General features: G+C 34.1%; 1 protein-coding gene across 1 annotated transcript in view; it reads left to right on the top strand.

Moving 5' to 3' along the window:
• Positions 1 to 13,242, top strand: part of LOC306862576 (collagen alpha-1(XXVII) chain A) — a 62,262-nt gene that overhangs the window by 37,384 nt on the left and 11,636 nt on the right. Inside the window, exons 19-37 of the mRNA XM_079405464.1 lie at positions 55 to 108; positions 214 to 267; positions 368 to 421; positions 501 to 545; positions 2,660 to 2,713; positions 2,795 to 2,839; positions 2,912 to 2,965; positions 3,274 to 3,327; positions 4,530 to 4,583; positions 4,849 to 4,902; positions 8,964 to 9,017; positions 9,109 to 9,153; positions 9,262 to 9,306; positions 9,653 to 9,706; positions 10,161 to 10,214; positions 10,440 to 10,493; positions 12,567 to 12,620; positions 12,701 to 12,754; positions 12,836 to 12,943. Coding sequence (XP_079261590.1) covers positions 55 to 108; positions 214 to 267; positions 368 to 421; positions 501 to 545; positions 2,660 to 2,713; positions 2,795 to 2,839; positions 2,912 to 2,965; positions 3,274 to 3,327; positions 4,530 to 4,583; positions 4,849 to 4,902; positions 8,964 to 9,017; positions 9,109 to 9,153; positions 9,262 to 9,306; positions 9,653 to 9,706; positions 10,161 to 10,214; positions 10,440 to 10,493; positions 12,567 to 12,620; positions 12,701 to 12,754; positions 12,836 to 12,943 — 1,044 coding nt within the window. The remainder of the gene's footprint in view (positions 1 to 54; positions 109 to 213; positions 268 to 367; positions 422 to 500; positions 546 to 2,659; positions 2,714 to 2,794; positions 2,840 to 2,911; positions 2,966 to 3,273; positions 3,328 to 4,529; positions 4,584 to 4,848; positions 4,903 to 8,963; positions 9,018 to 9,108; positions 9,154 to 9,261; positions 9,307 to 9,652; positions 9,707 to 10,160; positions 10,215 to 10,439; positions 10,494 to 12,566; positions 12,621 to 12,700; positions 12,755 to 12,835; positions 12,944 to 13,242) is intronic.

Raw genomic sequence — 13,242 nt, 5'->3', positions numbered from 1 at the left:
GGTTAGTGCATAGTGTGTGTGTCCTGGTCATGTGTGTATTTGTGTGTTTTGAAGGGCAAGACAGGAGAGACAGGGCCCAGTGGATTACCAGGCCCACCAGGACCCGAGGTATGAATCATCATGTACCACTGATGCTTTTGTTGCACCAGCTTGTTCTATTGATGACGTCAGCAAATATAACTGATTCTGATTGGCTGATGAAATCCTTTGCAGGGTTTCCCTGGTGACATCGGAAAACCTGGACTCAATGGACCCGAGGGCCCAAAGGTGTGTTATTTATTAAGAAAACCTTTTAAAATCAAGTGCTTTTAATATTTGCACACTTATTTTTGCAGCTTCATGCTGTTGACAAATGTTTTCTTTATAGGGTAAGCTTGGAGCCAGAGGTTTACCTGGACCCCGTGGAGCGGCTGGACAAGAGGTGTGTTTGCTGTTTGTAATTAGTTATAAATGTGTTTTAAGTGAGACAACATGGACTCAATCTTGATTTTAATTTGTAGGGTGATGAGGGTCCTGTAGGACCACCGGGGCCAGTGGGACTCGAGGTGAGTTATGAATCTGCATATGAAAACTTTTGTTTATAGTTTTTTTGTTTGTTTGCAGTTTTGAAAACGTAAATTGGAAATGTGTGATTTTGATGTAGTTTTAGAGGCTTTAAAGTTGCATTGATGTATCACATTGTTCATTTGAGACTGTTTGAAATATACATTTTTGGGTGAATCAGTCAAGAAAAATCTATCAATTTTTTTTTTTTTTTTTTTTTTGGGGGGGGGGGTGTATTTATTTCCTTTTGATTTATGGTTGAAAAATATATTTTTCAAATTTTAATTTATTCATATGTTTGTTAAATTATTCTTATGTAAAGCACTGTGTATAAAATATGCCCCAGAAATGAAAAATGTTTTTTTTATTTCAATAGCACATTGAGATCATGTGATGTTCTCATTACACATGCAAAAAAAATGCTATTTATTTTATTATCTCTTTCTGGTGCAGTCTAGTCTGTCGTCATCATTTGTCTAATAACAAATCTTTATTGTTTGCAATTTTGAAAATGTCTATTGGAAAAGTGTGGTTTAGATTTTTTAGAGGCCTTAAAGTTGCATTGATGATGGTATTGCATTTATTAATTTAAAGCCATATGGCAAATTATTGCATTTTTGGGTGAATTGACCTTAGAACTTATCAAAAATATATTATGCAAAATATATATATTTTAAATGATTTGTGGTTGAAAAATGACCAAGAGTCCAATTTTTTATTTTGTGCGAGCTCAGCAAAATGTGCATTCACCCAATTGACCACAAGGTGGCGCAATGGGCAATTTCAATTTCGAATAGCTTTAATTATGTTTAATATATCAATGAATCATTAAGGTTGTGAATTTCTGTTGTAAAAGACAGAAGAAATGAATAAATCCAGCATCGTAAAGCAGCCTCTGTATTACATAACATTCCCGCTCTGTCTCTGTTTTTCCTCTTTTCCCTTCTGTCGTTCCACTTTTTCTTGTTTAACCAAACTCAGTGCTTCTCTGGCACAAACTCAGAACATTTCTGGATGTTCTCTATCATTCTGTCCTCAGACAGCTATCTGTTTTCCTCATCTCTCTCTGTGGTCAGTAATTAGATATGTCTTGGTGAGACTTTAAGTATGTTCTCTTTGAGCTCTTCTGCATTAGTATGCATACTCATGTCTTGCTCCAACATAATCAAACAATCAAACATGTGACATACTTAATGGGTGAATCTCATGAAGAAATGTCATATTTCAACAAAAACAAAAAAAAAGAGAAAATTATGTTTTGCAAATGATGCTTGTTTATTACCATTAAGGTTTTTTGTTTTACTTTTTATTTGATTTAATATTTTCATTTATTTGGGAATCACTTAGTGAACTCGTGCATATCAAATGTGCATGATTTCAAGTCAAAACTGAATTATAAAACAACATTGTCTGGAAGTAAATTGAACAACAGTGAAATTCAGTTAAATAATGGATTCTATTTTATATTTTCTGTGTAGCAATGGATTATATAATAAGATAAGTATTATAATGTGTTATAACTGTGGTTACAGTTAATAATGAGATCATACAATGTATTATGAGGTGTATTCCAAGACATAATTAATGCTTTATGTATAAAGGCTTTAAGTAAATTATTTTCTTCAATTTTTACTTTTTATTATATTTATTATTAAGTTTTTAAAGTTTTTAAAGTAAAACACTTTTTAAATTAACATCTATGTTTGAAATAATCTATATAAATTAAAAAAAAGTATTAATGTATTATAAATGCATTATAAATATTATAATGAGATTAAACAATGCATTGTAAGATGCATTACAAGGCATAATTATTGCATTAAAAATTATTTTATAATGCAATATATATAAAGGCTTCAAGTAAAGTGTTGAAATTAGTTTTTACTTCTTACTTTTTTTTATCATTTTGTAAAGCCCTTATTAATTGCCACAGTATGTGCTATATGAATGAAAAAATATATATAATAATTTCAATGGCACAACAGCAGAATTTAGATCAAATGATACAATTTCTTATTTTTCCCCTCTGAAAGTGTGTTTATATGTACAGTCTAGTCTCTCATCATTATTTGTCTCCTAAGAAATTGTCTCTTTTCTGTCTGTGTTGTTTTTCCAGGGTCTGATGGGCAGTAAGGGTTTCCCTGGGGCTGCTGGACCTGAAGGGGTCAAAGTGAGAACATGAGCAGAATATAAACACACACAAATCTCGTCCTCACACGCGGTAACTCAAACACTCTCTGATGTCTTTCAGGGCGAGCAGGGTGTCACAGGAAAGGCTGGACCCATGGGTGAGAGGGTGAGTACACAGACAGAGTTATGGCCTTTTGAACACACTTTGACCCTGACACTGATGATGTTATGTTTGTAGGGCCTCGTTGGCTTCATCGGTCCTGCAGGGGAGACTGGACTCGCTGGAGAGAAGGTTAGACACACCTGAGAGCAGCAAATCAGCATATTAAAATGATTTCTGAAGGATAATGTGACACTGAAGACTGGAGTAATGATGCTGAAAATTCAGCTTTGCTTCACAGGAATAAATTACATTTTAAAATATATTCAAATAGAAACCAGACATTTTAAATTGTAATAATATTACACAGTATTACTGTTTTTACTGTATTTTTTTAATAAATAAATGCAGCCTTGGCAAGCAGAATGAGACTTCTTTCAAAAATATAAAAAAACCCTTTTGAGCCATTGTGTAAATGTTCTGTTTTGTGATTTATTAAGGGTGATCGTGGAGAGATGGGATTGCCCGGCCCTCCAGGAGAGAAAGGATCTACGGTATGGCACACATACACACAAATACCTCACACAAATTCTCAATATGTGCTTCCTCCCTCATTCTCTCGCCCTCAAATTATGAGTGTTGTTTAAAACAGGAAGTTCAACTGTTCATCATAGTTACCTGGGACACTTATTTCCAGTCATCAGCTCGTGTGTGTGTTTCTGGAGTATTTGCACATTTCTAGAGTATTAATTTAATTTGTGGCTACAATATGGGTAACAAACATACCATGATATTACCATAAAAATATACAATGGGAAAAAACAGTAATACCATGTTATTTTCTTGACATATAAATGTGATAAAAGCCATAAAAGTCCAAATATTATCTAATTTGATGAGTGCAAAATATCAATAAAAAATTTTAATCATGTAGTTCACAACTTTCACAAGTTTCTTCGACTTATATAGGCTTTTTATTAGCTTTAATGCACTTATTAAAATTAGACAAAATAATATCTTCAGAATCATTCATACATGTAAAAATCAGCTGAGAATTGTTGTAATCTATTGATAGTCAAACAGGTATCATGTGTTGTTTGTCGCACTTTTCCTGCCGATTAAGGGAGAATACAAGACTTCTTCACTTTATAAATGGTTGTCACAAGCAAATATGCTACAAAATCCATGATATTTTGTGATAAAGTGTGATGTGCTTGAGCAAAAAAGGCACCATTTTTGGAATCAGCAGCCCAAAATTAGTATGAAACAAGTTTTGGATTTCATTCAGCGGATGTGATGCAGGGTGGTGTAATCATGACGTACTACAGAAGATATCTCTTTGTAATGTAGTATTTTATTCATACACATACACTATATTGCCAAAAGTATTGGGACACCCCCTTCTAATGAAAGAGGTCTGACTACTTTAGTAGAGTACAAATCTTAATGTTTAAGCATATAATGATATTCTAGGGAATTGTGTGCTTTTAATTTTATAGCAACAGTTTGGACAGAACCCTTTTCTATTCTAACATGACAGTGCCTCTGTGTATAAGACACGGTTCAAAAAGACATGATTGATTGAGTCAGTGTGGAAGAACTTGACTGGTCTGCAGAAAGCCAGCTGAACACCTCTGGTGTGACTTTAAATGAAGACCTTGAGCCAAAAACTCATCACCGAACACTAATGACTTGTGCATACTGTATGTTTTGTATGGTGTGTGTTTGTGTTTTACATGTTTCCCATCACTTACAGGGGCACCCAGGAACCCCAGGAGAGAGCGGCCCACCAGGACCACCAGGCAGTTCAGTAAGTTAACAGCGGATATTTCAGATAGTTTGGATGTCAAAAGCAAGCGGATGGTAATACACCGACATCATCTGCTGTCGTTAGATCACCGTGCTGTCTGTCAGGTGTCAGACACCTCTGTGTAACTTTCTGTGCTTGTAGTTTGGACGGACAAAACAAACGCATACTCTTAGTAGCAGTGAGAGAGACAGGAGCCAGTCTGCCTGACATTAATCCAGAAAAAAACATAGGTGTGCATAATTAATGGTCTTATTTTATTTTATAGGGCCCACCAGGATCACGTGGACCCATCGGCTTGAGAGGACCTAAAGGAAGACGGGTAAGTCATCTGGGCATTCAGTGCATAAGCGTGTGGAACTCAGTTATTTTGAACCATTGAACCATTTCTGTTATAGTCACTTTAATGGGTAGGTTAGATGGTTTGTTATTTAGTAGTCTGCTAGCCTAGTTATCTGATAGATAGATAGATTTTTAATTATTAATTTAGTTTTAGTGATTTAGATTCTTAGTTAGTTAATTAGTTAATGATTGGTTGATAGACTGATAGGTTAGTCATCTGATAGATAGATAGATTTTCAGTTAAACTGGTTGGCAAGTTGAATTGTCCAATGGATAGATTCTTAGCAATTTAACTTGTAGAAACTAGTTAGACTAGTTGAACTAGTAGACTAGTTAGTCATCCAATAAATAGATTATGTTAGTTAAACTTAACTAGGCTAGTTAAATTATCTGTTAGTAGATCCTTTATTAGTTGGTTAAACTGATAGGCTAGTTAGTCAACCGACAGATATATATTCATAGTTAATCTGGCTGACAATTTAATTAATCTGATAGATACATTTTTATTTAGTAGTTTAGTTAAACTGGTAGACTAGTTAGTCAACCAATAAATATATTTTTAGCTGTTTAAAAATTTACTAGGGTTTATTAACCCTAGTTATTCTACTAGTTGTTATCGGAAATATTGATTCTTTGTTAGTTAGTGGAACTGATTAGGTTAGTCATTCGATAGATAGATGACTAATTAGTTAAACTGATTGACAAGTTAAATTGCCCGATAGGTAGTTTCTTAGTAATTTAGTTACTGGTAGACTAGTTAGTCATCCAATAAATAGATTATTTGTTAGGCTAATTAATAATATATATAGGCTAGGCTAGGCTAATTAATAGGCTAGACTAGTTAAATGATCTTTTAGTAGATTAGTTAGTCATAGTCATCCAATAGATATTGTCTGAGTTAAATTGGCAAATCATCTGACAGATAAATTATTAGTTAGTAGTTAAGTTAAACTGGCAGACTGTAGTTGTACATAGATAGATTCTTAGTTAAACTTCACTAGGCTAGGTAACTTATCTCATACATAGATTCTTAAACAGTTAAAACTGATAGGCTAGTTAGTCGTCCGATAGATACATTCTTAATTCAACTAGTTAGTGATAGATAGTCATCTGATTGATAGATTCTTTGTTAGTTACTTAATTTCATAGGCTAGTTAGTCATCTGATACATAAGTATTTAGAATTAGTTATGCAGTCAGTTATTTAAACTGGTAGACTAGTTAACGGATAGATAGATAGATAGATAGATAGATAGATAGATAGATAGATAGATAGATAGATAGATAGATAGATAGATAGATAGATAGATAGATAGATAGATAGATAGATAGATTTAGTTGATCCTGGATCAACATTACTGTCCAAAAATATAGACTTACGCCTAAACCTTACCCTACCCATAATTTATTCCTAAAATCAGTGTGAAATGATAGCTGATTAACAAGGGTGTAGAAGCACCTAACCCTGATCATAAGCCTAAAAAAGATATTTCCTGAAAAGTTATCCCTCAATTCTGATTGGTTGATTGGAATGACGTTCCAGGATCAACAAAGATGTTGATCCAGCAACATGTACTCGGTGAAATCACGCTCACACACACTTGAAAACACACACATGGTAAATGTTTTCCATTAACCAGCAGAATCAACATGAATTACTGGAGAGAAGACTGAGCGGAGGGATGCAATGGAAACAAACTTAGGAGAGTTGAGTGGCTCTGTGCCGCTGTCTGGTCTTAGTTAGAGCTTCTCACTGAGTCTGTAAATCAAGTTGTTGTCCTGATGATTTATTGATTCAATGGTGATGATTTAACCCTGTATTTGTTTCCTGCCTTCGTCACTGAGAAGCTGAACGGGCCAAAACAGAGTAGCGTGTATGTGATATACTGACAATGACAAAGACTCTTTATATATCATTCTCTTTATTTAAAACAGACGAAAACATATCTTTAAAAAATACTTCATACAGGCAAAGGTGAAACTATAACCAATTCATCAATGGTAGAAAAATGCAGTATTTATTATACATGCATTATATATAATATTTTATGTTATTTTTTTATTTTTATGCCCTCTTGCCACTTTTTAGTGGTATTTGCTAAAGCAAGTATTACTATTACTTTAGATATTTGAACAGAATCCCAACTCTTTTATTTAAAAAAAAAAAGTCCTATAGACTTACTGAAGGAGGAACTCAAGACTCGCTGAACACTAGGCTATGATTCTGACCTATTTTCGTAATATTTAACGCTCAAGTTCTGATTAATGAGCTCATTTCTTGGCAATAAGGGCTTTTCTGTGACAAGTTCAGTATGCTATCAGCACAACAGAAAGACATTCACAAACGTTCAGTTGTCGTTGTATGTTTCTATGTATTTGAAGCATACAAATGAAGAGTGGATTTGCTCTGGTTAGATAACAACTCGAGGGACCTGCAGAATGACGTTGTTTACAGCACTAAAAAATGCTGAGAAGTAATGAGCCACTTTATTTTCTGTGGTTTATGGATGTATAACAACATGACCGGAACACTAATAATAGTAGTAACCGATATAAGGTATTCCAGCATATTTTACTGAGTACCTTCAGCTCCTCCAGTGTGTGTGAGAGAGTGAAACAGACAAAGAGAGCGTGTGCCAGCTGGCAGAGACTGTGTGATGATATTGTTTCAACAGTCTGATGTTTTTTGGCCGGACGCATACGCCATAAGTTAGTGTAATTATCAGCGTGCACACGCATTCTTCGAGAGGGAGCAAATGTGTGTCTGGTCTCTTGATGAAGTCCTTGTGTTCAGATGTCTTCAGATTTTATTGGCGAGTCAAACCGCTGTTTGTGATGGTGAAGATGATTCGGTTGTTTAGGATTGTATAGCATAAATGTCAGATTTTTGTGTGCACCCAGATGCAAACAGATGCAACCTAGTTCTGTGCCATGCTTAGATCCACAAGAGCCTCTTAAACATTGACCTACATGCACAACCCCAAATATCCCAACATATCCCACACATCTAAATCCTACAGTACAGCGCCCCCTAGAGTTTGAGGATATACTCATGAATATTATTTAGATTATGCTAAAATATTTTAATATGATAAAATATTAATAAATAGTCATGTAAGTAATATAATGATTCAGTATTTCCTGTAGTAGTTTTTATTTCCAAGTGAAAACTCTTTACATGTTGCATGTTATTTATACATTAACACTCAATGTTATTTTATGCTATAGTATAATACAGTGGTATTTATATACTATAGTATTATTTTTTTTAATTAGCTTTTATTTTTATATATTTTTTAGTTTTAATTTTGGTTGTAATAATTTTATGTGCTTTATTTTTTATATTTGTTTCCGTTTTAGTTTGTCATTTTAGCACATCAGCTTAAACTTATTTCAGTTAGTTGCCAAGGTAACATTTCTATTTTTTGTTTTTCATCTAATATTAATATTTTTTAATATTTCAGCTTTATTTCATGACAAAAGCTATTTTTAATAGTTTTGGTTTCAATTTATGTAACAATAACAACAATGGAACTATTACAACTTGAAATAAAATATGCTGACTAATTTAAACAATTTCAGCAGCTTTGCCATAAAAAGTGAAATTACACAGTGATTTGATGGAGCATTCATTCTTTTTGAGCAATTCAGTTTAATTTAATACAATTTCAAGAAAAGGCACGCAGCCTGACCATTTAAGTGTGACCAAAAGTAATATAATCTGTCACCTGTTCTTCTTCATAATTCTTATTATTCAATTATATTATGCAAAGTTGTATTACAAAACTGTAACTGTATTGTTATAGTTTTGCATATTGCTTCATTAAATGTTTTTGAAAAGTAATACTAAGTTAGCAGGATACTAGTGCACTGTATAAATTATTAATTTTTTTCTTCAAAGTACTATTTCTGTCTTCATGTTTAATTTAATGTTACTTGCCAATTCTTTGTAATTAATTATGTAATTAGGAAGAAATTGTTTCTACACCAGTTTTGTTTCAGCAAACATCTCCGCTCAGAGTTTTTTGCGCCTCTGTTTTAGGGTCCTAGAGGTCCAGACGGTATGCCAGGAGAACTCGGTGCTGAAGGCAAAAAGGTGAAGGCCGTTGTCCTCCAGAGCTCACCTGGTGACCAAAGATAAATGCTGTGCACGTTTGAATATAACTTTAACTTCTGTCTCCTCACAGGGTCTTGATGGTCCTTCTGGAAAACTTGGTTTCCCAGGACAAGCAGTAAAACCCTGTTTTCATATTCTCTTTCTGATTGTGTTTCTACTGCTGTCATGTCTCTCCAATCTTTTCTATGGTAACAGTCTCTATGTCTGTCCAATCTCTTTGCAGGGCAAGATCGGGGAGCCTGGGGAGGCAGGGCCAAAGGGATTTCCGGTTAGTTGAAATTGATATACTGTATTTTTGTCTATTATACTGCACATTTTTAGGACTGTTTCTTAATATCATATATTAATAATATAATATAGTCATATATTTATGTAATAATAATACATGTTATTTATAGAGCACATTTCATAGATACAATACAGCTCAATTCATGTCACGGGTCAAAATATATATTTAAAAAAATTGAACAAAAAATAAAAAAAATATTTTTTAATGTAATAATATTCTAATTTTTAATGTTAATTTATTATTATATTAATCATTGATTAATTTACTTATTGCATCATTTAATTCATTCTACAATATATTTTGACTCTATAATTTGTTTCTGTAGGGCATTCAAGGGCCATCCGGGGCTACAGGAGACAAAGGAATCGCAGGGGAGCCAGTGAGTGATGCTTTATTTCTGTTTTAAACACAGAAACACATTTTCCAGTGTCTTTTTATGTAAACTGAGAGCTGTAAATCTACTTCGCGTCCTCGGGGAATTGAGCAACTCCAGAAGATGAGTTTTGAGTGCTGTGTATTTTTGTCTCATTCAGCCCTGAAATATATAGAATAATCAACTTCTAATGAGAATTAAGTTCACAAGTCTTTCTTTCCATTCAGTTGTCTTTTGTAGTTTGTTAAAAGTTTTTGATTATGCTGTAAAATGTAAATAAGATTTGCAGTAGTTCTGCCAGGTGGTGAGACTGTACACACACATCTGCTTCACAGTTTGACAGTTTGGCGTCAGATAATGGGAGATTGTAATGTTGAAATGTGTGTGTGTGTGTGTGTCTGTTTGTGTTGTGTTTGTATGTATGTATTACTGATAAATGATTTGTTTGTTTTGGGACAAGGGACCTCCAGGGCCCCCAGGAACACTCGGGCCTCCTGGAAATCCAGGGCCAAAGGTAATACACTCCACACGTACACAGACACACATCCGTTTCTCCAGCTGCTGTCTGTTTTGGTTCCTTTGATTGTAAATGATACTGAGATTAATATGATTGCTCTGTTCAGTCCTGTTCGTGCACTCAATCATACTTTAATTGGTTAATGAACATAAATTTAGGTCATTAATCTGGCTGCAAAAAAGACATGGAAATAGAAAAATGTATGCTCTCTCTTTCTCTCAGGGCCCTGCGGGAAACGTTGGCGATCCCGGACTTCCAGGAGAACCTGGAGAAAAGGTGAGATAAATTGTAGGCTCTTTGCACTTTGGAGTCTTAAAAGCATAAGTGGCATGAATCCAATGTCCAAAAGAACAGCATTTATATGAAATAGAAATCTTTTGTAACATTACAAATGTCATTCCTCTCACTTTAAATCAGTTTAATGCATCCTTTCTGAATGAAAGTATTAATTTCCTAAACTTTTGAATGTTTCACAAACATATGAAGCAGTCAAAACTGTTTTCAACGTTGATAATAAATAATAAATGTTTCTTGAGCAGCAAATCAGCATCTGGATCAGGATCATGTGACACTGAAGACTGGAGTAATGATGCTGAAAATTCAGCTTTGCATCACAGGGATAAATTACATTTTACAATATATTCACATAGAAAATACTAATTTGAAATTGTAATAATATTTCACAGTATTACTGTTTTTGTTACGAGATGCTGATCCAGGAAGGCAGAAAGACGAGGGATTCAGAATAATCAGGTTCTTTAACGGTGCAAACGTATTCAACAACAGAATAAACCGCATAAACATAACTTTAAGACACGACGAAGAAGATTACTGAACTCAAGGCTTATAAAGAACAGAAACTAATGAGGAAACAAGATGATTAATACAAGACAGGTGAATGGAATAAACGATGATTAACTAATGACAGGAAACCGACCAAATAAGGACAGACAGGAACTAAACTGAAACCAACACGTGACAGTTTTACTGTATTTTGATCTAAAGCCTTGACGAGCAGAAGAGACTTCTTTCTAAAACTAATTTAATTATTCCAAATTTTCAAATAGTAGTGTGTATATTATTTATACATGCTTATTTGGGCAACCTGTAGTTGTTTTTTAAAATTTTGTTAATTGTCTATTTTATGCACTGTAAAAAATGGCCGTGATTTTAATGGTAAAAAACTGTGAAAATGCTACAGTATAAACCTGTTAAATGGTTAGCGGTAAGTTCCTGTAAACTTTACAGGGAAAAACGTAAACTGACGTTCCCAGAATTCCCTGTGTTGCATTTAAAGTTTTGTTTGAATTTGATGTTTTTTCTTTGAAATCTTAGTTTTTTCTTATCAGTTATGTTTATTAAGGTTTTATGTCACATCTAATGTTGTTAAATGAATGTTTATTGCATATTTCAGTTTAATGAGTCTCACCATGATGGTGTTTAGTGCTTGTGTGAATGACACAGTGCACCTTCTATATATTTTATTATTTAAAAGCTGCTTGTGCATCATGTGACTTTCTCATCACCACCTACTGTACATTAGGTGGTTATCAGTGTATTTCAAAGGTACAAAACAGATTTCAGTACTTCAATAGATTGGTATATTAAACTTTAAAAATTATGGTATTTAACTGTAAATTTAAGTTAAAACTGTAAAACCTAAAATGCTGTTACCGTATTTTTTACGGTAGAATAACGTGTTTTTACCGTAAATTTTACGGATTTGTTTTTACAGTGTGTGTGTATTGAACTAAATAGAAAATAACTGCATTCAAACGTTCTGAATTATAGCAGCAGTGTTAAAAAAGTTCCATACAATATAAAATAAGCTGAAAATAACAGCCCATGTAACATTTAGTTTGACTTCTGGAGATCGCTAATCAACAATTTCCTCCTTTTCCTGCCCATTTGTTGGGGAAAAAAGGCTACTTTTTAAGAGCTCTAGGCCCTATTTTGTACCCTATTCATGAAAAGAGCCTGAAATTAGTGTTAACCATTTCCCATAATTTTCTTGCTTGAGGTGCTATTATGCTGCGCTAAATAACTGTTGCTAAATCTGCTTTTCGTTGGCAGTTCAAGGCCCCAGTGAGCTTCTGTAATGAGTAGCACAGTGCTTGTGTCGCAATCGCAGTCTGAAGAGGAACCATATGACTATATTTGTATTGTTAAAGTTAGATAATGTCAGCCTGAGCTTGGCAGATGCAGATGTGCTGTCACACATCATTGGTCATAATTGCTGTTTGGCAGACTGGACTTGTGTAATTAAATAAAAAGAACGTGAACTTGCTAGAAAGAGTAAAACCGCCTTTGTGTTTGGATTCTTATTTTGTCTTTTCATTGTTTTTGCAGGGGTCACTCGGGCTTGCGGGGAACGCTGGGGCAGCAGGACTAATCGGAACAAGGGTGTGTGTTTAATACGTCTGTGAAACGTGGATTTGATGTATATGAATGCACAAAAACAACATTTAGTTTTTTTGCTACAGGGAGAACCGGGTTTAGAAGGAGAGGCTGGTCCGGCTGGCCCTGATGGTGCCAAGGTAATATAATGTTCACAAGTATTCTAAAATACATTATTTAAACCACAAAAAATGTAGAACAAAAATTTATTTTTTGAACAGGGTGAAAAGGGCGACATGGGCGGAGAGGGCGAGCAGGGTGTCAGAGGTGACCCGGGAATCAAGGGGAAAGAAGGGCCACCAGGCGACCCTGGGCTTACTGGCGTCAGAGTGAGTGATGCAGATATGATCAAACAATATCACATTCATACTTTACTTTATACTTCAAAACACATACTGCATGCAGGGTTTTAAGATAATAAATAAAACAACAGTACTAATTTAGGGAGATTGGGGTTGTCCCATAATAAAGGCATTGCCCAGAAAAACTAAAAGATTAGGCAATCTTAAAATATACATATACATAAAGATTTAATATTTATGAATAATATATATATTTTTTAAATCTGGTAGGTAACCTTTTAAACAGTGTTGGACCGTTCATGCACTTTGGATTATGATCAGTAAAA

The sequence above is a fragment of the Barbus barbus genome (assembly GCF_936440315.1).
Source record: "Barbus barbus genome assembly, chromosome: 43".
NCBI classification, from domain to species: Eukaryota; Metazoa; Chordata; class Actinopteri; order Cypriniformes; family Cyprinidae; genus Barbus; species Barbus barbus.
This window is presented reverse-complemented; position numbering and strand designations above follow the sequence as displayed.